This window comes from Drosophila tropicalis, unplaced genomic scaffold (assembly GCF_018151085.1).
Source record: "Drosophila tropicalis isolate 14030-0801.00 unplaced genomic scaffold, ASM1815108v1 contig_443, whole genome shotgun sequence".
In the NCBI taxonomy this organism is placed as follows: domain Eukaryota; kingdom Metazoa; phylum Arthropoda; class Insecta; order Diptera; family Drosophilidae; genus Drosophila; species Drosophila tropicalis.
This window is the reverse complement of record NW_027172907.1, coordinates 4,105,947-4,126,654: the sequence shown is the minus strand read 5'-3', so window position 1 is coordinate 4,126,654 and position 20,708 is coordinate 4,105,947. Positions and strand designations below refer to the sequence as shown.

General features: G+C 38.4%; 5 protein-coding genes across 7 annotated transcripts in view; 3 read left to right on the top strand and 2 right to left on the bottom strand.

Annotated features, from left to right (window-relative positions):
- MYPT-75D (Myosin phosphatase targeting subunit 75D) overlaps positions 1–6,144 on the top strand; it is a 66,382-nt gene extending 60,238 nt beyond the window's left edge. The window contains 7 exon segments of the mRNA XM_068286162.1: positions 506–1,241; positions 1,317–1,442; positions 1,524–1,599; positions 1,672–1,792; positions 1,881–1,998; positions 2,001–2,430; positions 4,022–6,144. Of these exon segments, the coding sequence (XP_068142263.1) occupies positions 506–1,241; positions 1,317–1,442; positions 1,524–1,599; positions 1,672–1,792; positions 1,881–1,998; positions 2,001–2,430; positions 4,022–4,677 (2,263 nt within the window). The 3' untranslated portion in view covers positions 4,678–6,144.
- Positions 6,145–6,670: 526 nt separating this feature from the next.
- LOC137574212 (uncharacterized) lies at positions 6,671–7,704 on the top strand. 2 transcript variants are annotated; one of them, XR_011031957.1, is made up of 4 exons: positions 6,671–6,860; positions 6,920–7,065; positions 7,131–7,327; positions 7,402–7,690. XR_011031957.1 is itself a non-coding variant. In XM_068286380.1 (3 exons), the coding sequence occupies exons 1-3, from the start codon at positions 6,713–6,715 to the stop codon at positions 7,275–7,277; spliced, it is 441 nt and encodes a 146-aa protein (XP_068142481.1). In that variant the 5' UTR covers positions 6,671–6,712; the 3' UTR covers positions 7,278–7,704. The 2 variants fall into 2 exon arrangements, 1 of the variants encoding a protein (XP_068142481.1); XM_068286380.1 differs by having other exon boundaries at positions 7,131–7,704.
- Positions 7,705–9,714: 2,010 nt separating this feature from the next.
- On the bottom strand, positions 9,715–15,070 carry Capr (Caprin). Its single transcript, XM_068286670.1, has 4 exons — positions 14,535–15,070; positions 13,754–13,936; positions 13,522–13,688; positions 9,715–13,360 (listed from the first exon to the last, which is right to left on the bottom strand). Exons 1-4 carry the CDS (start codon positions 14,880–14,882, stop codon positions 11,110–11,112), a joined length of 2,949 nt encoding a protein of 982 aa, XP_068142771.1. The 5' UTR covers positions 14,883–15,070; the 3' UTR covers positions 9,715–11,109.
- A 437-nt stretch (positions 15,071–15,507) lies between these two features.
- On the bottom strand, positions 15,508–17,431 carry LOC137573845 (gram-negative bacteria-binding protein 2-like). Its single transcript, XM_068285904.1, has 4 exons — positions 17,237–17,431; positions 16,426–17,172; positions 16,288–16,344; positions 15,508–16,117 (listed from the first exon to the last, which is right to left on the bottom strand). The coding sequence occupies exons 1-4, from the start codon at positions 17,349–17,351 to the stop codon at positions 15,660–15,662; spliced, it is 1,377 nt and encodes a 458-aa protein (XP_068142005.1). The 5' UTR covers positions 17,352–17,431; the 3' UTR covers positions 15,508–15,659.
- A 201-nt stretch (positions 17,432–17,632) lies between these two features.
- On the top strand, positions 17,633–20,202 carry GNBP1 (Gram-negative bacteria binding protein 1). 2 transcript variants are annotated; one of them, XM_068285902.1, is made up of 4 exons: positions 17,633–18,052; positions 18,112–18,166; positions 18,232–19,394; positions 19,662–20,202. In XM_068285902.1, exons 1-4 carry the CDS (start codon positions 17,858–17,860, stop codon positions 19,866–19,868), a joined length of 1,620 nt encoding a protein of 539 aa, XP_068142003.1. In that variant the 5' UTR covers positions 17,633–17,857; the 3' UTR covers positions 19,869–20,202. The 2 variants fall into 2 exon arrangements, with proteins under 2 accessions (XP_068142003.1, XP_068142004.1); XM_068285903.1 differs by having other exon boundaries at positions 17,976–18,166.
- Positions 20,203–20,708: the final 506 nt, after the last annotated feature.

The window sequence follows — 20,708 nt, the reverse complement described above, 5'->3', positions numbered from 1 at the left end:
TTTTCATGGGCGGTTGGCAAATATTGGTCATGAATTTCATCGAAAATCAGTGAAAAAAAAAAAAAACGCAAAAAAAAAAAAACCTATCAAATATTGACTGTATAAAATATTCAATGCAATTAATGGACATACATAGTATATGTACTTACTTATGTAGTACAGAATCATAGTTAAAATGAAGCTTAAAGGAAAATTGAGGAAAAAAGTGGAAAAATTAAGGATAAATTATATTTAAGTCGTTGAGCATTTTTGTTTATTTTTGCTGCCTTTCCTTTAAATCAAATTTATATAGAAAATCGAGGATACAAAATATATGTTGAACTCTTTTCACTGAAGAACTGAACCGTCTCAAAAAGGATATTCTGTCTAGATAGTTTTTCTTAGTCTTGGTAGATCTACTTAGACTTACTAAATAATGTTGAAAGTTTATTGCATTATTTAAGTAAAACTAAAATTGAATTTAAAGCACACTTTTTCATTTCATTACATTTGAATGGTATTTCAGGCGGCGTGCTCAGCAATTGAAGTTGGCCCGTCAAAAGGAAAAAGAATGGGTTAAATTGCAGCGGTCCAAAGGGTATACCGGAAGTGGAGGCAGCGGCGGGGGCAGCGGCGGGGGCAGCGGCAGCGGTGGCGGTGGTTCAACAAATAGCCATCTACTGAATGGCGGTGGCGATACAACTCATCATTTCCGGCATGCGAATGGCACGGCCACGTTAAGCGGTCGCCGTCACATCTCTTTTGAGAATAGTGTGGTGCTATTGGAGGCCGCATCGCGGAATGATATGCCCGAGGTGGCTGCATTGCTGCAGCACGGCATTACACCGGATGCAGCCAATGAGGATGGGCTGACGGCCATGCATCAGGCGTGCATTGACAATAATGTGGATATGCTGCGTCTTCTGCTCGAGTACGGGGCCAATGTGGACGCCCAGGACAGTGATAAATGGACGCCGTTACATGCGGCGGCCACGTGTGGCCATTTGGAGCTGGTGCGCATACTCATACGGCATGGTGCTAATCTATTGGCCGTCAACACGGATGGTAATATGCCCTACGACCTGTGCGACGATGAGAACACATTGGATTTCATCGAGGGTGAGATGGCTCAACGTGGCGTTACCCAGGAACTAATCGATGAGACGCGCTCCTCCACGGAGCGCGTCATGCTGAGAGATCTCATGGAATTGGCACGCACTGGCGGTGATCTCGAAGAGCCGGACTATCAGTGTGCCACTCCGGTAAACTAAATTATTCGATTCTTAACCCAACAATCGTAAATTAACTAAATGTTTTCCATATATCTTAAATTTCAGCTTCATATTGCTGCGGCCAATGGTTATGTCCGAGTGGTGGAATTCCTACTGGAGCAGCATGTCAATGTTGATGCCATGGACAAGGATCTGTGGACGCCGGTGCATGCGGCTGCATGTTGGGGGCATGTAAGTGAACAAAACATCTTAGTTCAATCTTTGTGTTGAATCCTGTTTAACTGACTAATTGTCTCTGTTGTTTGTCCTTAGCTTGAGGTTTTGGAGATGCTCGCCCAATGTGGCGCCGATTTGAATGTACGAAACAAAGACGATGAAACGCCCTCGGGTAAATAATAAATAAACTAAATAATGCCTACTAGGGTAATCTTGGATTGACATACTTACTCGTTTTTGGTAGATATTTGCGAAGATCCAGAGATACGGGAACGCATCGAGCAACTGAAAACAGAGCAGGAGAGCAAACGACTGGCGGAGGCGCAACGAAGGCGCGTTCGACGCTCACAGAGCAATAATACCAGGTAACGAAAAAAAAAAAAACCATGCAAATACAATGTCAACGTGCAAATTGTTGTGATTCATTAACGTTTATTTTGTTGCCTTGTACAGAGCCCAATCGGTGCGTCGCACTAGTTTGCGCGATAAGACACTGACAACCAAAAAAGATGCCGTCGAAGAGACTCGCCTGCGTTTGCAGGCCCAGGAGGCTACGGCCACCACAGAGGGGGCGGTGGTGCTGCCCCATCGGGGGCTACCGATTTACCGAATGGCTATGGCGGCTATCAGCATACAAATATTAATAATAATACCAACAACATTAACAACAATGGCGAGAAACGCCCATCAACAGCCAGCTTGAATGGCCAATTGATGCCGCATTCCAAATCGGCCGATGCGGTAGACAATACACAACATTCCTATTTACCAAGACGTCCACCCGATGGCCGGGAGAATGACTCCGAGCAGCTGCAGCAGCAACAACAATTCAAATCGATTGGATCGACTGGCCAAGTTGCAGGTGAGCATCAACGCGCCACCTCGGCAGCGGCTGTTATTCTGTCCGACAAGGGAACGGCAGCCAGTGCCGAGGCCGTACAAATTCAATCATCCAAGGAGGCTGCCAATGGCAAAATCAATGTCCAGGTCACTGTTTTAGTGGGTAAGCTTCAAATTCGAATATCACAAACCAAACACTACCCACCCACCCATTCACAATACCCAAATCCACAGACACACACACACACACACACGTACATATATACACATTCGCATATGTCTTGAACACCCAACCGCCCACAGTCACACAAAAACACACACACACACAAACACTCGAAACATCTCGACTGCTTTCGCTTAAGCGCTTCCTCTGTCTCTGTCTTTGTCTCTCTGTGTCAGTGTCAATGTTTTAATGTTTTTTTAACGACCCTACTAAAACGAAATAAATATAACTCAAAATGCAAAAATTAACAAAACAACAGCCAGCAATGACAAAATGAACAAAAGTCAAATACACTTCAATTAGTCGACTGTCAACGTTACCTATAAAAAATCAAAAAATAAAGACAATGAATTTTATGGGGGGGCGTTTAGAGACTCTCTAATTAAGTAAACTCTATTCCAAAGTGTGTCATAAATTGTACACTTATATATTTACACCTGCCCCTGGCTTAACACGGGAGCTACTTTTTATTGGGAAACATCGTGTCAAGAGATGCCCAGTTTGTATTAAGCGGCTTAATAATGTGTTCACTTCTATATAAATTCAATGTGTTTTTGATTGCTTAAATAGAGGTTTGGAAAAAGATGTAGTATTATTTCAATTTTCCATGCTACTTTCTCTCCTTTCTTTCTTTTTCTTCTTTTATAAGGTAATGAAAGCCATAAATATTTGAAAAGTTGTTTAAATTTATATTTTTTATCGTGTAAGATTGAGTTCTAAAAAGGAAACGTTAAGGAAGGGCCAGGAATATTTTGGTTTTAAAAGAATCCTTTTCTGTTATCCCCGATTGAACTACATTTCCGCATTGCTTCATCGGGGGAGGGAACGCCAACTATTTTGGGGCTCTGAACTCGGGGACAGACAGCATTCTAGTTTAGGCAGATCTCCAATTGGGGCCATCATTTTATTGCTCCTCAAAGTATGCAAAGTATTTCAACAAAGAAGCCCAGATCTTATTATTTTACTATCTTTTCTCTATCTTTTGTTGTCGAGTTTGCACTAATTTAGTTCGTTTTTATGTCCATGGCAGTTTTTCTTTGGTTCACTTCTTTGGTCAACTCAATAGAATAAGCACACGTATCCCCATAGATAGAGCATTTGTTATTTTTTGCAGAACAACTTTAAAGACTGTCTTTATAAAGTGGAACACAGATTTTGCATTAACATACAACTTCTCTTGAACAAACAAACAACCGACCCCATAACTAAATACGAAGAAAGGATACCCCCACACAAACTTTTAACTCTCAAACTCTTCAAGCTGCATGCCATTAGATGTCCATACGCACCTACACACGCACATACAAACACACTTACATACATGTGCAAAAAGAAGTAAACAAAACATTTGCTTGTTTTCTCTGTATTTATGTTTTTTTTTTGTTTTTTGTTTTATTTTCATTTTGTTTCACCCGTTTTTGTGTCGTCTGCCGCCGCCTGCCCGCATCAACATCAACAACGACAACAACAAAATCACACACAAACAACCCACAACAACAACATACACCCCCATCCACTTCATTTCATGTAGACACAAACAGCACTCATCATCAGCAACATCAACATCAGCAACAACAACAACAACAACAACAGCATCAGGCATTATTGTTGCAACATCAGCAACAACACCATCAGCAACATGTTGCCATGGATAATGGTTATAGTGCTGCTACATTATCAAATTTAAAAAAACAACGTTCGCTTTCACGCACCGCCAATGTCCTCAATAATTTTGATTTATCATCTGCAACAACAACAACGACATCATCATCTGCAACATCAACCACAAATACAGGAACAGCCGCAGCCGCAGCAGCATCCGCAACAACAACAACATCAACAACTAATGGTTCTGTTTTAGGAGCCGCCACCACAGTGAACAACAACAACCTTAGCACCAGTAACAACAACAATGGCAACAACACCAGCAACAACATAAACAACAACAACAACAATGCAGGAGGTGGATCATCTGGAGGAGGATCATCATCATCAGCAGTGGGAACTGGAGGAGGACCAATTGCCACACAACCCCTGGGCTTGGGTCACATGAGTCCCAGCTATTTGGAATTTGAAACATCATCAGCAACAGCAGCCAACAATTCAATGAATAAATTTAGCGGCATCACCGGCGATGTGGTCAGCGATAGCACCAGTTCGAGTCGCAAATGTTGTATCCTAATGTAAACGAGATGAGCAAACGTTTAGAGAATTCCCAAAAGGCGCAGGGGGGAGGAAGGCAGAAAGTTGCAAGTTTTTTCAAAAGTTTCGTATACCCCAAATACAACAAATCTTTCTTCCTTTCGAAATGATATCCAAAATACTTGATGAGAATCCTTTACCATCGATTTAGAGTAGAAATATCTTCCAAAAACCAAAAGAAAAGAAAAATGTTTTGATATTCATTTTGTTTCATTCCAATATCACAAAATGCAATCGAGTTTTTTGTTTTTCTAGTCTAAAATTGATTATTTATATGCATTCAGTTTTCGGCAGATATTGCAGACATTGATAGAGATCGTCCCTTCATTATGTTATATGGGAAATTTGCGATGATTTGGAAAGGTGCTCAAGGCTAAAGATGCAAAGCGAAACAGATTTAAAACATTTTAGGTATACGAAAATTTAGGAAATCTTATATAGATATATAGTGCGATGGCCAGCAAATAAAAGTGTCTTTTTGTTCTTGGAAAGAAATTGATTCGAGAATGGTATGTAAAATACTTTAAAAAACTTATAGATTAAATAAAGAAACAAATTTTTTTTTTTTTGTGTGTGTAAGAGTTCAATTCTGTGAACTCAGAAAAGAGGAAAGTAAGGGAGAAAGAAGAAAAGAGATAGAAAGAACGGCTCAAAGTCGTTTCGCATTTTCCTAGGCACACACATAATAATTTAAAAACTAAAAAAATATTTAGTGAAAAACAAACAGAAACGAGAACGCAATTTAAATGTGAACAGTTGAATTTAGTTTAAACAAAAAAATATATATATTAATATATATTATATAACTATAAATGTAAATGTATATGCACATGCTGCATATTTATGTAAATTGTCAAAAACTATTGTTAATTGCAAGCAAATGAATTACTTGCTTCGATTGAATGTTTAGGTAAATGAGAAAGTGAAAACAAAAAGTAAAGCAAAGTATTATGCATGAGAAAGTAATAAATAAAAATATATGATAGCAAAAATTTTAGTTTAGAAAACAGAAAACAAACCGAGGAAAAGGCAAGCAAAGCAAAGCAATCGCAAGCAATTAAAAAAAAAAAAAAAAAAAAAAAAAAAACAACCAAATTTCATTATTATAATTGATATACATCTACATATATGGAAATTGTCTAAAAATCAAGGAGTTCGTATTGTTTTTTTTTTTTCTCTGTCCTACTCTAAAATGTATATGAAACCCTTTTAGATTTGTTTTTTATTCCTATATTGATATATACATTTTCTTTGTACTTTGCTCTGCTTTTTGGTGACTAGATATGATGAATTGTATTATTTATATTTATAAATTGATTTACTTAAATATTTTTTTGTATATACAAATATATATATTTATATATATATTATATAACACAATTCCAAAAACAAACAAAAACATACACATACACAAAACGCATAAACAAATTATACAACGCGCAATTAGCAAAATGAGACTTTCTTTCGATCTATTGGCATTAGAAGCAACAACAAATTATTATTAATAATAATAACAAAAAAAAGTTTTTGTAAAAATAAATGCGAAATCAAATTAATTAAGTGTAAAATCTTTTAACTTTCGAGTTACATCCGTTCAAAATGGCATTGAATGGGGAGAACTGAATTAAAGAGCATTTCAAAACTGAAAACAAAAATTTTAAATACTTTTACTACTTTCAAATTAAACACACTACTTTGATAAAAAGAAGTTAAAGTTTTACATGAATGGCGCAGAATATTTTAAAGAAATTTGTAGTTGCATTTAAATTTAACTGCCAGGTCGTTTAACAAAGAGATAATGCTTAGAACTTTAAGAAAGGCCTTCAATTATTTTTTTCCTGACTCTGAAACGTCTTTTCAAATAAAAGAGTCGTTACATTTCATTCAAAGATGACAGCGTAGAATTGCGCTAACTTCGTGTCACGACATGCTCTCTGCTCTAATAAACCAGTATTTATCGATAGGTTAGTCAACACCATCAGCTGATGTGCCGGTTTATTCTACTTTAAGGAAAAGATAAATGGCAATAATTTCTATTTTGTGCAAAATGGACTCATTGTACAATTACCGTTATAGCTTTCTGGCAGGTGCTTTTGCTGCAGGCGGAAGTTTCTTTGGCATAATGCCCAGCTACCTCAAATCTTTGGATTTTCTTCCGGCATCAATTGGTTTGTTGTTCATCATTGTTTACCTTTCGAGTCTTTGAATAATTATTGGAAATATTTAGATTTTATAGTGCTCCAACTACTACCGCTTGGCCTAATGCTTTTCTGTAATGTCTGCAACTTAAGGTATTTCCTCAAAGCCCTTCAAATGACACCACAAACTCTGACGGCGACCGTTTTGACAGCCGCTTCCAATTATGTTCTTTCCGTGAGTGATACGCGATCCTTTCTGTAGATATGTACATATAATGTTCGTATCGAAATCTGTTTTAGTTTATTTTGGGAATCGTTGTTTATAACGAACCACTGAGTCCCTTGTCGGTCATGGGAATCACTTTTATACTGGCGGGTCTCTGGTTTCTTTGCGACGACACAAATCCCACGGACAAAAATGCAGGACTGAAGAAAAAAACTCCTTAGTGCTTTTTCACATATGTATGTATGTAAATTGAAGAAAATTGTTAAGTACTGTAAGTAACTTATCCTGGTCATTGGAAATTATACAATTTACGTGATTGTAGTAAATGTTTGTTCCATTACCTAGAAATGAACCGTCTCTCTCTAAGAACAGGCTCATTACCTGTGCAGATATTACCATAGGATATCTGGGATACCCTTTAAAATCGTGGGATGACCTGGTTGGAGCCACTTTTTTTTTAGTTATCTGTCTTTGACTACTTATTGTAGCCTATTTTTTTGTCAAATGTATTCAATAGATTGTTGACCTCGATTAACTCTTTGATACTTTCCGATGGATTCATCCATTAATTAGGAAAATTTTCAAAGGAAAAATATGTATTAATATTGCAGACATTTTTGTTCAAAGCGTTTTTAAGTGTTAGATGTATTATATATATATACATATGTACATACAATGTGATTGGGTTTGAGAATATTGTAATTTATCCTTTTATTAAGGCTGTTTCTTTCCATTGCTGATGGTGAAATGTTCTTAGCCAAATTCGTTTTAAAATTCATTGAAAATAGAGACAAATAAAATTGTCTAAGGTATTTCTAAGACTATTTCTCATGTACCTATGTCGAATCATAGAGGACCAAATCAATTTAGTCTCAAATTTGCGATTACAAAATCTTTATCCTGTTTCATACACATAACATGACGACGAAAGGGGAATTTATTGTTCTTTTATATTTATCCTAAAAGGATTTATCGATCTATCCTAAAAGGACAATAAGCAAATATTGTCAAAGGTAATCATGAAATTGCAGTGGAATCACCAGTCCGTTTCTGCTCTAAATGGCAGGTCGATTGGGTGACTTCTTTGCAGACGTCTTCACTGCATGTCCAGCAGATTGAATGCAAGTACATTATCATGGGTTTCTAGCCTGGAGAGGTACCGAATGCCATAACTCCGGATTTCGCACTTAATTGACGGGATGTTACGGTCTCTGTGGATGACTGAGTTACTCACGAAAGGAACTGCAATCCCAGTTTGAGTATTTAGACATGCCATCTCCTTCCGGTTTAAGTACTTTTTACTCTCTTTGTCTCTTTCTAGTTAAAGTCTTCTAAATAGTAACCATTCAAATATCTTTCGTATGTAAGGAAGTTGGCTTTAAATACTTTTCTTAATTAACTTGTTTCCTTTAGTTGTTCTAAGTATTTTTATATACAATTTTCTCTATATGCATATGTAGGGGAGAGGGCCCAGTTATGACGCGGGTTTTGAAAAAACCTCAAAATTTTTTCTACAGTTCCGCAAAATTAAAAATTAAGAAGTTTAACATTTAAATATTAACTAAACGCAACTTTTTTCCAAAGAATGTATGTTTATTTGAGTTACTCAAAAAATTTTGGAACAGGTTTAATGTGGATAACTTTTTTTAGGCCGAAAAAAAGTGGCCCAGTTATGACTCACCTTAAGAAATTCACTGAAAATAAGAAAATATGAAAGGAAAATCACTCCAATTGTTGCGATTTAATGGTTTACTTATTATGAAGGCCTTCAATGACAAAAATAATGAAAAACACAAATGAACATTGACTTAAACTATATAAAGTTTTTTAATTCCCAAACATTACTTAATTTGTGTTTTTACCAAATGAAACAATCCCGCACCTTCCCGCTCGAGATCTTCCAGAATATTTTCGGACAAACTGGTCTCATTAAGTAAATTTCCTTTCCTTGTTTTTATACAACAACAAAAATGTTTGAATTTGACAATTTTACATAATCCTATTGCAAAAAAAAAATATGGGACATAACTGGGCACCCCAGCTGAGTCATAACCGGGCCTTTTCATAGTTTAAAGTTTATATGTATATTTTTTATAGACACTACATAATCACATAAATCCTTATAGGATCACAAAATATACGGCAAATAGAATATTTTAATGCATTACACTCACATTTTCACTGTTAATTTTACAAAATTTTGGTACTTTGAAAAAAATCAAAAAACTTTTTGCACGATTTTCAACACGATGTTTGGTACGCATATATACAATACGATTATTAACGTTGGAGTCTGTCCAAAAACTGCAGAACGTCTAACAAACATGATTTACAGGGCTCAAACTGTCATTCAATACCGCATTTCAAAAATATTTGAGAATGTCACAACTGGGCCTGAGTCACAACTGGGCCCTCTCCCTATGTATGTATGTTCAAGAGATGAAATCGAGACAGAGATCTCTTCTTCCTTGATTGAACGAACGAAAGGTAACAAATGATATTCCAAAGGTTAACCGACAATATTAAAGTGAATCGTTAAGAATTTAGGTATCTGTGGTCTAGACTCTAGAGTTGTGGACTGATTGAACAATCTTTCTCAAATGGAAACCATCAAAACCAGAGTGTCCTTGAAGTTGGGGAAATAAATTTCTGTGCAAGTTTTCTTATATAATTTTTGTTTTGTTTAATGTACTAGTTTGCAAATACATAATTCTCTTTTTTTTTTGTTTTTTGTTTTGATTTGTTGGTTTTTCATTTATATAATACACAAATGAGTGTGCACAAAAAATGTTCCATTTTATCCATTTATCAATATTTTCATTAAAATTACAACTATATAATTAATATGTTTTCTTTTTTTGTTTTTATTTTTCTTGTTGCTGTGTTCTTTTTTCCTGTCTGTGTCTGTGTGTGTATGTGTCCAAAATGGAACACAAAACAGAACTAAGAATAGGAAGGAAGTAAACGAAAGGCAAAGTATATGTATGTAGAAATGGGATATATTAGAACTTGTAACTAAATATATAATATATATATATATATGTATATTTAAATATTTTTCCTTTGCTGTTGGTTTGCTTGCTTGATTTATATATATATCAATATATATATTTATATATATATATATATATGTGTGTGTGTATATATAAATTTAATAATAATCGTAAGTTTTATTTTCCGAAATTGTAATTTAATTGCTAAGATGTATAAATACTTGCTCAGAAAAGTGGATATTTTTTTTTGTTTTTCCATATTTGTGGGATTTTTTTATGGGATGTGCAAGGAGCGTCGGGATGGATGGAAGTTGGATTTTGGAGACTTTTCTGAATTAACTTGGCTTGCTCAGCTGATCGAAGTATTCGCTTCTAGTCTGCATATTTTTTTTTTAGCTTTTTTTTTTTTTTTGTTTTTTTTTTTGTTTCATTGGGGGAAGAGTTTTAGAAACCCTTTTAGAGCTTTGATTTTCCTGTAGTAATGTATTTTTTAAATGTAGTTTAATTTTTGTAATTGTTCTCTTTTTGTTTTTGCATTTTCTTTAAGTGTTGTTGGTTTTTTTGTTGTTTTGTTTCATTTTTAGTTTATTTTGCTTTTTGTTTATGTTATTATGCATACATATAATTAATTAAATCATAATTATATATATAATAAATTTTTTTTTGGGTGGGTTGGGGGACAAGAAATTAAATTATAAATTGTATTCCAAATATATATATAATTATAGAAAAAAAAAAAAAAAAAAATGCGGAACAGTTTTTTTTCTTCTTTCTTTTGTTCTTTCCCCTATCTTTTCATTGATCTTCTACGTTTCTTTCTTCTTCAGGTTTTCCCGTTTTCTTTTTGGAGAGTTTACACGTAAATGTAAATTGTACGTCTACGTTTCATGCGTATATATGTATATGTGTGTGTTGTGTATGTGTGTGTGAGATGCGGGATGATTCTTCTTTGCTCTGGTTTTCTCTGTATGGATTTCTTCTTGTTTTTGTTTGTTGTTGTTGTATGAATAAGTTTTTATATGTATATTTAATACAAGATTTCTTCTATCGTCCTCTCAAATCAGTTTTTATTCTCCAGTCCGAGAGGCAGACGCTGCTGCTGGGTTTGACGTGGGATATAGCCGCCGCTGCCTCCGCCGCCACCACCACCACTAGGACCACCGTTACGTCCGCGATCGTTCATTGGTCTGCCACCACCGTATGAACCGTTGCCATTCCTTTGCTGGTTGCCGCCACGTTGGCCACGATAGGGACCACCGCCGCCACCACCGCCGGAGGATTCGTATCGCGACTCCTTGTTGTAGACAACACCACCATTACCACCGCTGCCGTTTTGGTAATAACTGTTGCCGCCGCCATTGCCGGTCTCATTATTACGGAAATAAACGCCACTGCCGGCACCACCAGAGTTTCCGCCTCCGGCACGTCCATTTTGATTGGCCGAATTGCCATATTGACGGGATCGATAGTTACCGCCGCCAACGCCGCCATTTCGACCACCGCCATCTCGTCGCTCATCGCCTCCGCCACTGCGACGCTGATAATTGCCCGAATTCCGGCGTGGAGCACCGACTCCATCTTGGGATTGGGAGTTATTCCAATGATTCGATTCATTCTCCGTGCTATGATCACGCTGTGGCGCCCACTCTTTGTTGCCATTTGAGCTAGCTGATGAGGAATTCATCTCTGAGCTCCATTTGTTGCTGACAACAGTTTCTGACGGAGATTGCTGTTGTTTTTGCTGCTGCTGCTGTTGTTGTTGTTGGCTCTTCAGCACACTATTGAGAGCAGCTGTGGCTGCAGCATTCGTATTGTTATGCCACTCATCGCCACCAGCACCAGTAGGAACAGATGCAGTTCCAGCAGCCGAGGATTGTTCCTCAACGGGCAATGATTGCTGGGGCTTTTGTTGTTGCTTCAATTGCTGTTGCAACTGCTGCTCGTAGCTGACTACCGCAGAGTTGTCATAGGGAAAGGCTGCGGTAACATCTCCAGGTTGCATTCCAATCCCCTGAGGTGGTGGCGGCGCCTGTTGCTGTTGTTTCTGTTGTTGCTGGGGCGGTAATCGTGTCATTATAAGCATAGGTTGTTGTTGTTGCTGCTGTTGTTGCTGTTGTTGACGCTGCTGCTGCTCATGAATCAAAACCGGCGAAAAGAGTTGCTGTTGATTGGGATTGGAAGCAGTTGGTGTACCCTGCTGTTGTTGTTGCTGCTGGGGTGGCTTGGGAAACGATTGATTAGTGAAGGTCAGCGATTGTATGGCCTGTGGCTGCTGCTGTTGCTGCGGTGGTGGCTGTGATTGTTGATCCTCTACATGATTTTGTTGTTGTGCCTGATGCTGCTGTTGTTGTTCAAAAATCAAGTTTGGATTGGTCCCTGGCGGCGGTAGTGACACTTCGGGATTATCCAGTTCGCTGTCCTGCAGAAAATGGAAGGTGCCGGCACCAAGAACTTCGGCCAAAGGACGTAATTGTTGCATGAATTGTTGTTGTTGTTGTTGTGGGGGTGGTGGAACTGCCGACTGCTGGGGATGCTTAAAGTAATTCTGCTCCACAGCTCGCACTGGCAATAATTGCTGTGGTGGAGGTACCCCTGGTGGCGGTGCTGGTGCTCCGCCAACTCCCTGCATGGCTTGGAGATTCACGGGACTACTCATAAGCTGATGGGGATGTTGGCTTTGAGGTGGCGCTGGAGCATATAAAACGTGAACTGGTGTTGTGTTCGTACCATTGCCCCCGGCACCACCACCACCGCCAGCGTTAACCTGCTGTGCAGCGTTAGCTGCTCCTCCACCACCAGCGGCATTAAAAACTTGCGGCGGTACCACCAATTGTTGCAACTGATGGTCCACGGCCAGTAATTGAGGAGCAGGCGGACGCTCGTGTTGCTGTGGCGGCTCCACATCGACTACCTGCTGCTGCTGTTGACCCAAATTCAATTTGTCCAAGCCCTCTTCAATGGAATTTTCAGCCGATTGCTCTGAATTAACTTCCATTTCGAGATCAATGGCATTATCATTCGGCTCAATATTTTCGCCGCTTTCCAAGCCCGTGCCCGTTCCCGTGCCACTATCCGTGCTATTTGCCATGGCCGTTACATTGCCGTGCTCCGGCACTAGATAATACTTGTCCAAATAACCGGAATCCTGTATCTGCTGGAAGATCAGACGCAACTTATCAAAGGTCAGATCACCATACGGCTTGGCTCGAGCATTGATCGTCATGGCAAACAATTCCGCAGATTTCTGTGCATTGGCATTGAAGTTTCCATCATCAACAGTTTCCGGGCGACGAATTTGAGTGTCACAGCAGCTAAAAATATTTTTACAAAACCAAAAAGATATTAAAGATTTAATCATTCAGAAAACCTTAATATGTTAATAACAATTTAAAAAAACAGCAAGTGGATACCGTCAGAGAAACAGAAACAGTTTGTGAATGTTCTAGACTTAGTTTCAAACACCAATACTTACAATTTTTCCAACGTGTCCAGATCAACGGTCTCCAACTTGGTAGCTCCATTTTCGCCATTCAGAAAATCGGTCCGCACTTGTTCGTCGCTAAAACATTGCAGTACATTTTGCATGATCAAGACTTCGCGAATCTTGGCCGTCTCAGCTAGCGTCTTGGCTTGATTATCCTGTGTAGATGATTGAAATATTATTTTCATACAATTTTCTGTTTGGCTTTGGGTAAGTAAATTACCTTGCGGGCCTGTTTCTTTTGCTCCTTTTCGGCCTCTTTGGATTGCAATTGCATATTTTTGGCCATCTCGCGAGCGAAATCCAAATTGGCCAAAACGGCATCATACTTGGCAACAGCTAAAGCCTGATCGGAACTTAATTCCTTACCGCTGGACTGAATGGCGCGATACGATTCCAATTTGGTCTATATATATATATATATATATATATATATATTTAAATTTATATTTTTGCAATCGATAAATAGGAAAAAACAGAAGACAAATTTCGATATTGAGGATAAAGTGTTGCCAGATAGAGTCATCTAGTTTTAGCATCTTATGATTATTTTTTATCCTTAAAATTCAAATTGAAATCATTATACATGTAAACTTAATGGATTTGTTGTTGCCTTTCTTTGTTCTTTTCTGCTCACAAAAATCAAATAATTTGTTAAACTGCAGGCAACAATGTAAACCGGCTGGCTTAACCCTAACCAGGGCTGGCAACTCCAGATAGAAAACATGGCGTCGCAACAAAAAAAAAAGGCAGAAACATATAGGGCCGCGGAGAGGGTAGGGTGAGAGAGACCAAGCAAGAGAGAGAGTGAGAGAAAGAGAGTGATATAATGGCGAGGGGGGAAGGCAAGCAAAACGAAACAAAGCAACGTTGAGAACGAAAAAAAAAACCGAAAATAAAAATGGTGGAATTTTCGCAACAACAACACGAACGAAAAATCCTTTATTTTAACTGGAATTTCTAGAGATTTCCTCAATCGCAAATTCAATTTACTTGAAACTTACCTTACGCTTTTCCAGATTGCGTATCTTATGCTCAATGGTGACCAGCATTTGCTTGAGCGGATTATAAGGTTCCGAAATGGCAGCGGTAGCGGTAGCGATTAAGGCAGCGGCAGCACTCTTTGTTAACTTGCCATTATTGTTGTTGTTGGCCAAATCGGTTTGACTACCAGCTGCCTGTGATTTTTCAGCCAAATTGCTTTGACTCGAATGCTGCTGCTGCGGTCCATTGGTGACTCCGCCGCCGACGACACCACCCACGCCTGCTCCGCCGCCACCACCAATTGAGCTGACCGAGGCGCGTTTCTCCTTGTTATTGTTGTTGGTGATTGTGGTAGCAGCCGAAGGCATTGTTTGCCGCTTTTATGTGTTCTTACTACCAGTTGTTAATCTGACTACGAGTTGTTTTCCGCTTGAATATTGAGTGGAATGAAAATGAAATGTTTGTCTTTCCTTCTCGATTTCGTTTTCAACACACAGCACTCTCCGCTCCGCAAAAACTCGCAAGCAGCGTGACCAGACACGCGAATCGGAAAAACCTGGTTTCAGTGCGACCGTATTTGGCTTGCAACAAAATGCCGCAAATACTGGGGAAGTTTATAAAAACGATAAGAAATCGTAGGGAAAAAGGAGCTAAAATTAAAAAATATATAAAAAATGCCAACATAATTGACAGGGCTGCATAAGAACGGTTTGGTCATTTAAAGTTTGATTTAAACTATATCCTCCAGACGTTTCTCTCTAAATTCATTCATTATAAACAATACACTTAGGACGAATAATTTAATAGCAGTTTTAGCTAATTCTGATTAACCTCCTAAAAGAGTATCCCCATAACTTCTGGTCCACATAACAGTATCAACGATTTTGAGTGCATATAGAAACCAAATTTAAATGATATATGTTCACATATGTACATATGTATGTACATATATGACAACAAGGTAAGCTACATACATATGTTTGAACAATAAGATGATTAAATGAAATTCTGTATAATAAGAAAGTATTTACATTGCGGTAACGCTTTAATTACAATTGGTTTGAATTGCAAGCCAGCTCTCTGTTAGGGCTTAGGTAACTAAAACAATTTCACTATAAGTACTTTATCTATCGATCGAATTTCATTCATTCCGCATAAACTCGAACATAATCAATAACCAAGGCACTATGTTTACCCCAGGTGGGAGCCCAGGTATCACGCTTCTGCCAGAAAGCCAAGGCCGCTCTGGGTTCTCGATTCTTATACGGTTTGACATCTTTGGGCAAGGTGCTGTCATCAAAATTTAGGAAACCGCCAACCGTAACACCAAATATTATAAAGCATTTCTCATTAAAATAGGGTAGACCTTGATAGAGTTCACCATAGACCTCTTCGTCGACCATCAGGGTGATCTTATCCCTCTGCCAGATCATGGAGTAGTTGTGGAAATCATCACCATAATGTGCATTGATCAATTTATCCTTAAGATATTGTACTGGGCGACCGTGATGCCAGATTACCATGCCACCATATAAATGACTTCCAGAAACATCCTCCTGATCAACGTTGCGCAAGTGAATATTGCCACGGGCATATGCAATGCCTGCAATAAAAATGAAATTAAACAAATTTCACTTTAAGATAGTTTCAATAGATTCTAGTAATACTTTTTTTGGGATATTGGCACTTACTTAGGAAAGTAAGCTTACTTACCTAGTTTAAACCCTACTAATTTGAATTTAATTTAAACGAAAAAGTATTTTTCCAACTTACGTATTTGTTTAGCATAATGAGTTTCCGCATATGTGGAAATGGGTTGAAGCATTATATCTGAAATCGAAAGAATATATTTGTACATACATATGTACATGTGAGTAGTTAGATTCGGGATAATTGTAAAGGATTACTTACATGGAAATAGCCAATCTCCTTTTGGCAGTTTTGCTCGTACAACAATTTTGCCATATTTGAAACTAAATGAGTCCCGTGTATGCAACTGAGCCGAGAAGACTGGAGGATTGATGGTGTAGAAACTGCCTTTCGATATATTACACTCCTGTTCGGGATTCTCTACTGCTGTACAGCGTTCGCCCAGCTTAAAGCTGCCATCGAATACATCATTCGAGATAACTGGAACAATATTCAATTGCCCCTCCTTGACAAATGAATGTCGCGGATCATCATCGAATGCGACCAATTCCTCCTCGACATGATATAGACGCTGTCGTATGTCATATTTCCAAATGCTGCGATTTAATTGAAGCTCATTGAAGTTATCCTCAAAGAGTAATTCCCCCTGACAGGTGCGACGACCCGAGCTAACCAAACTCTGGGCGGGCTTGCAATGTTTTTGTTGCTTCTGTGAGGCCAAATGGGCCTGACACTCGCCATCATTGGACGGAAACGTGATGCCATTCGACTGACCATCATGGGTGGTCAATAGACGCGTATTTAGGATCACTCTTGTCTCGGTTTTCTCGTAGATCTCATCATTATATTGCACTAGAACCGATATCTTTAATTTATCATTATTCTGCAGACTAGTCCTCTGTTTGCTCATCCAATTGCCGTCCGTGGCATTGGTGATATAGTCCATTAATGCCGGACAATTGCCATCGATTTGTAGCATATAGAAAACTCTCTGCATACCAGCTTCATCTATACAAAGACCGATTAATCATGAACTTTGAAAAATTATGTTCGAGGCCTTTTCTCAACCTACCTGGTATGGAGACTTCAAAACCTTTTTCGTTGAGCATTTCGAAATCAATATTTGGTATTTTGTAGGCCAAATTACCAATCGAAACTAACAAAACCAATAAAATTCTTAACCACATGACGCAGTTTTAATTGTTATGAAAACTTTATAAATTTATTCAATATTAATATATTAACTAGAATCTATTCCCGGAAAGTGTTGCACTTGAACTGCATTGCAAACCAGTTAAAGTGCAGCGAAATCGAAAAAGCTTTCGAATAGAATGAGCTTTTGTTTTTGTCTATTGGATGCTGTTATCAGTGTGCGATTTCGAATTATCTATTACTTGAAAGCTTTGAATTAAAGATCTATTTGGAAATCTAATCCTCAAGTGCTCCAAGTGCTTTGATAGACAAAGAGAGAGGGAAATCGAGAGAGAGAGAGAAATCAAGAGAGAAGGCATCTTAGTTTAGAAGTGAGATTATAATTAGATAATTAAATGATGTGTATATAAAGTGGCATAGTGATTCGAAGAGAAGCCACTCATTTTGATCAAATAGAAATTAAACAGCTACTTATTTTCCGAGTACATACATATACATATATACATATATGTATGTATAGGTATATTTATGTACATATATAATGCTGATAAGTGCATACAGAGCCGAAAACTTGCTACCGAGAGAACCGGTCTCGAATCTAAAAACCAAAAACAAAAACCACAACCAAAGCCGCTTGTTAAGATTCTTGCTCATTTGCCATCGAGATCTCTGGAGGAACAGACTACTATATAGTAAAGGAGACTGTGAGAGAGAGAGAGAGAGTGAGACAGAATGCGTAAGTTGAATTATGTGATATTTTTAATGCTCTGGTTCACTGCAATTGATGGATATAAGGTGCCTCAAGCCAGGGTGGAGTTGTTATCCAATGGTTTTCGTGTATCCATACCAGGTGAATTGATTATTATTAAAGAGTAAAAATAATTTCGAATTGATAGTTTCTTCAATACTTTCAAGATGAGCCTGGTGTAAAGCGTGTGGCTTTCAATGTGAATCGCAATCGGAATTTCACCTCATTCACTCTGGGTCAATTCAGTCATCAGTTGCGGGAACCCCAAGAAGGACTCTGGTATTATGATTTCATAACGGACAATCTAAAGGCGTACGATATATTGCACATCTGGACAAGTGTACAGCATGAGAATGCATTATTTCGCGATTTTGAAAATCCATTGGAAGTGTGTAGATTAGGGGGCAAATTTGTGCCCAAAGATTGCTCTAACACATCGGATGAAACGACGGGATCCATTGAGGATACTGATTCTCAGGCCTTGCCACCGCAGAGATCTCCAGAGAAATGTGAGCCAACTATTACAGAGATATCATCGCCTCGGTCTGCTACTCCTTTATGCAAGGATCAACTCATATTTGAGGAGAATTTCGATACTCTAAACGAGTCACGCTGGTCGCATGAAGTGCGTTTCCCTTTGGACACAAATGATGCCGAATTCGTGTTGTACGACGGCAAGGCTAGAATCGAGGAGGGCCATTTGGTTATTGAACCAATATTGTGGTCTAGCTACCGTCCTGATTTGAGCATAAATGATTCGCACTTGGATCTCTCTGAGCGTTGCACGGGTACTCACAATCGTCAAAAGGAATGCATCCTGCAGACCTTCGGCAGTGGTCCAAGTGGCATTATGCCACCGATTGTAGTGCCTCGCTTAAATACCAAGGAGTCGTTTGCCTTCAAATACGGACGCATAGAGATTCGTGCCAAGATGCCCAAGGGCGATTGGCTGGTCCCATTGCTACTGCTGGAACCGTTTATGGAATGGTATGGCCAAACGGGATACGAGTCCGGACAATTGCGCATAGCCATGGCTAGAGGGAATTCACAGTTGCGCCTTCCACGTGGTAAACCCATCGACGGTCACTCCCTATATGGTGGCCCAGTGCTAACCACGGCGGCCGACCACCGCGAAGACTTCTGGGCCACGCAGCGACGCAAAAGTCATTTTGGTGATGCCTTTCATGTGTATGGCTTGGATTGGACCAGCCAGGGGCTACGCTTCTCGGTGGATGGCGTCTTCTATGGCGACACAATAGCCGACATTGCCGCCTCCGACTTCAATCCATCGTGGCGGAGGGGTGGGCCCATGGCTCCATTTGATCGCATGGTGAGTCATCTGCTAAACAAAATCCCCTCTCAAAGACATTTCGCCTCATTATAAATTCGACTCATCAAACCAAGAACAAGGGAATGTACCGCGTCTCCATTGATTCATTTTTGCGCTCAAACAAATCTTTTTAAAGCCGCTAATATACATATATGAATGGATAATTCGGCACAGTATCCTGAGAGATACTTTAAAAACTTCCATCTCTGACCTCGGCTTTTATTTTAAGTTGATTTGATAATTAACATGAATGTTTTCTATATTCAGTTTTATCTAACTTTGGGAGTATCTGTCGGCGGATTCGGAGATTTCGTGGACAATTTGCGGACATCGAACTATGAGAAGCCATGGAGAAATGCTCATCCTCAGGCCAAATTGCAATTTTGGCAAAGTAAAGATCTTTGGCAATCCACATGGAAATCCCCCAAACTAGTAATCGATTATGTGCGCGTATATGCCACAGATTTATTTTAGAACCTTGTTAAGAGATAATTCCCAATATGTATTGTCGAATTTGTCAAATTTCATTGTAAACGAATTCTGTACATACCAGTTTGCATAACATTTCTAAATGGTAAAAACTTAAAATGCTTTTTAAGTTATGACAATTTAGGTAGGACAATTGGAGTCCACAGATTTCAAAGTCAAAAGACACAAGTCCGAATGAATACTATGAAATGGAATGGTTTTGAAAACTAAAATAATTCATACATTGATCTGGTTTTTAGTTTAAAATGCATTCATTTTGCCATTTTTATGATTTTAATTTTATATACACATTAAAACAATAAATAATATTAATTTTGTATCTTCGGTTTTAGTTGAAATAATTGTAATGTAAGAAACATATTTTTAACATTTAACGAGACAATAAGGAAATTTTTAAACGTACCTCGGATAGCCAATTGGAACTAGCAAGGACAAACGACGCAACCAATGCTACAAACCACAAACTGTCGGAAAGTCCTGTGGTTAACTGGAGTCCTTGCTAAGTTCCTATAACTGAAAAAGGAACAAGAATTGAAGCCTCTAACCATATAGAACAGACATCTTTAGAGGCCACAACATTATAACAGGAAATACTCGTAAGGTCGGAATGCTTAAAGGAGTTCTAAGGACAATATTTTGTTATAATATATTAAAATATTTAAATCGGAAGGGATTCCGCATGTTTATTAACTCTGTGATTTTTTTTCTTACGAAAAGAAATTACTTTCTTGGATCGTCTTCTTGCCCCTTTGTTAAGGGACTTAGGTATCCTTAAGGCTCTAAGGGTAACCTCTCCATCTTTAGAGCTACAGGTGATCGCTTCAT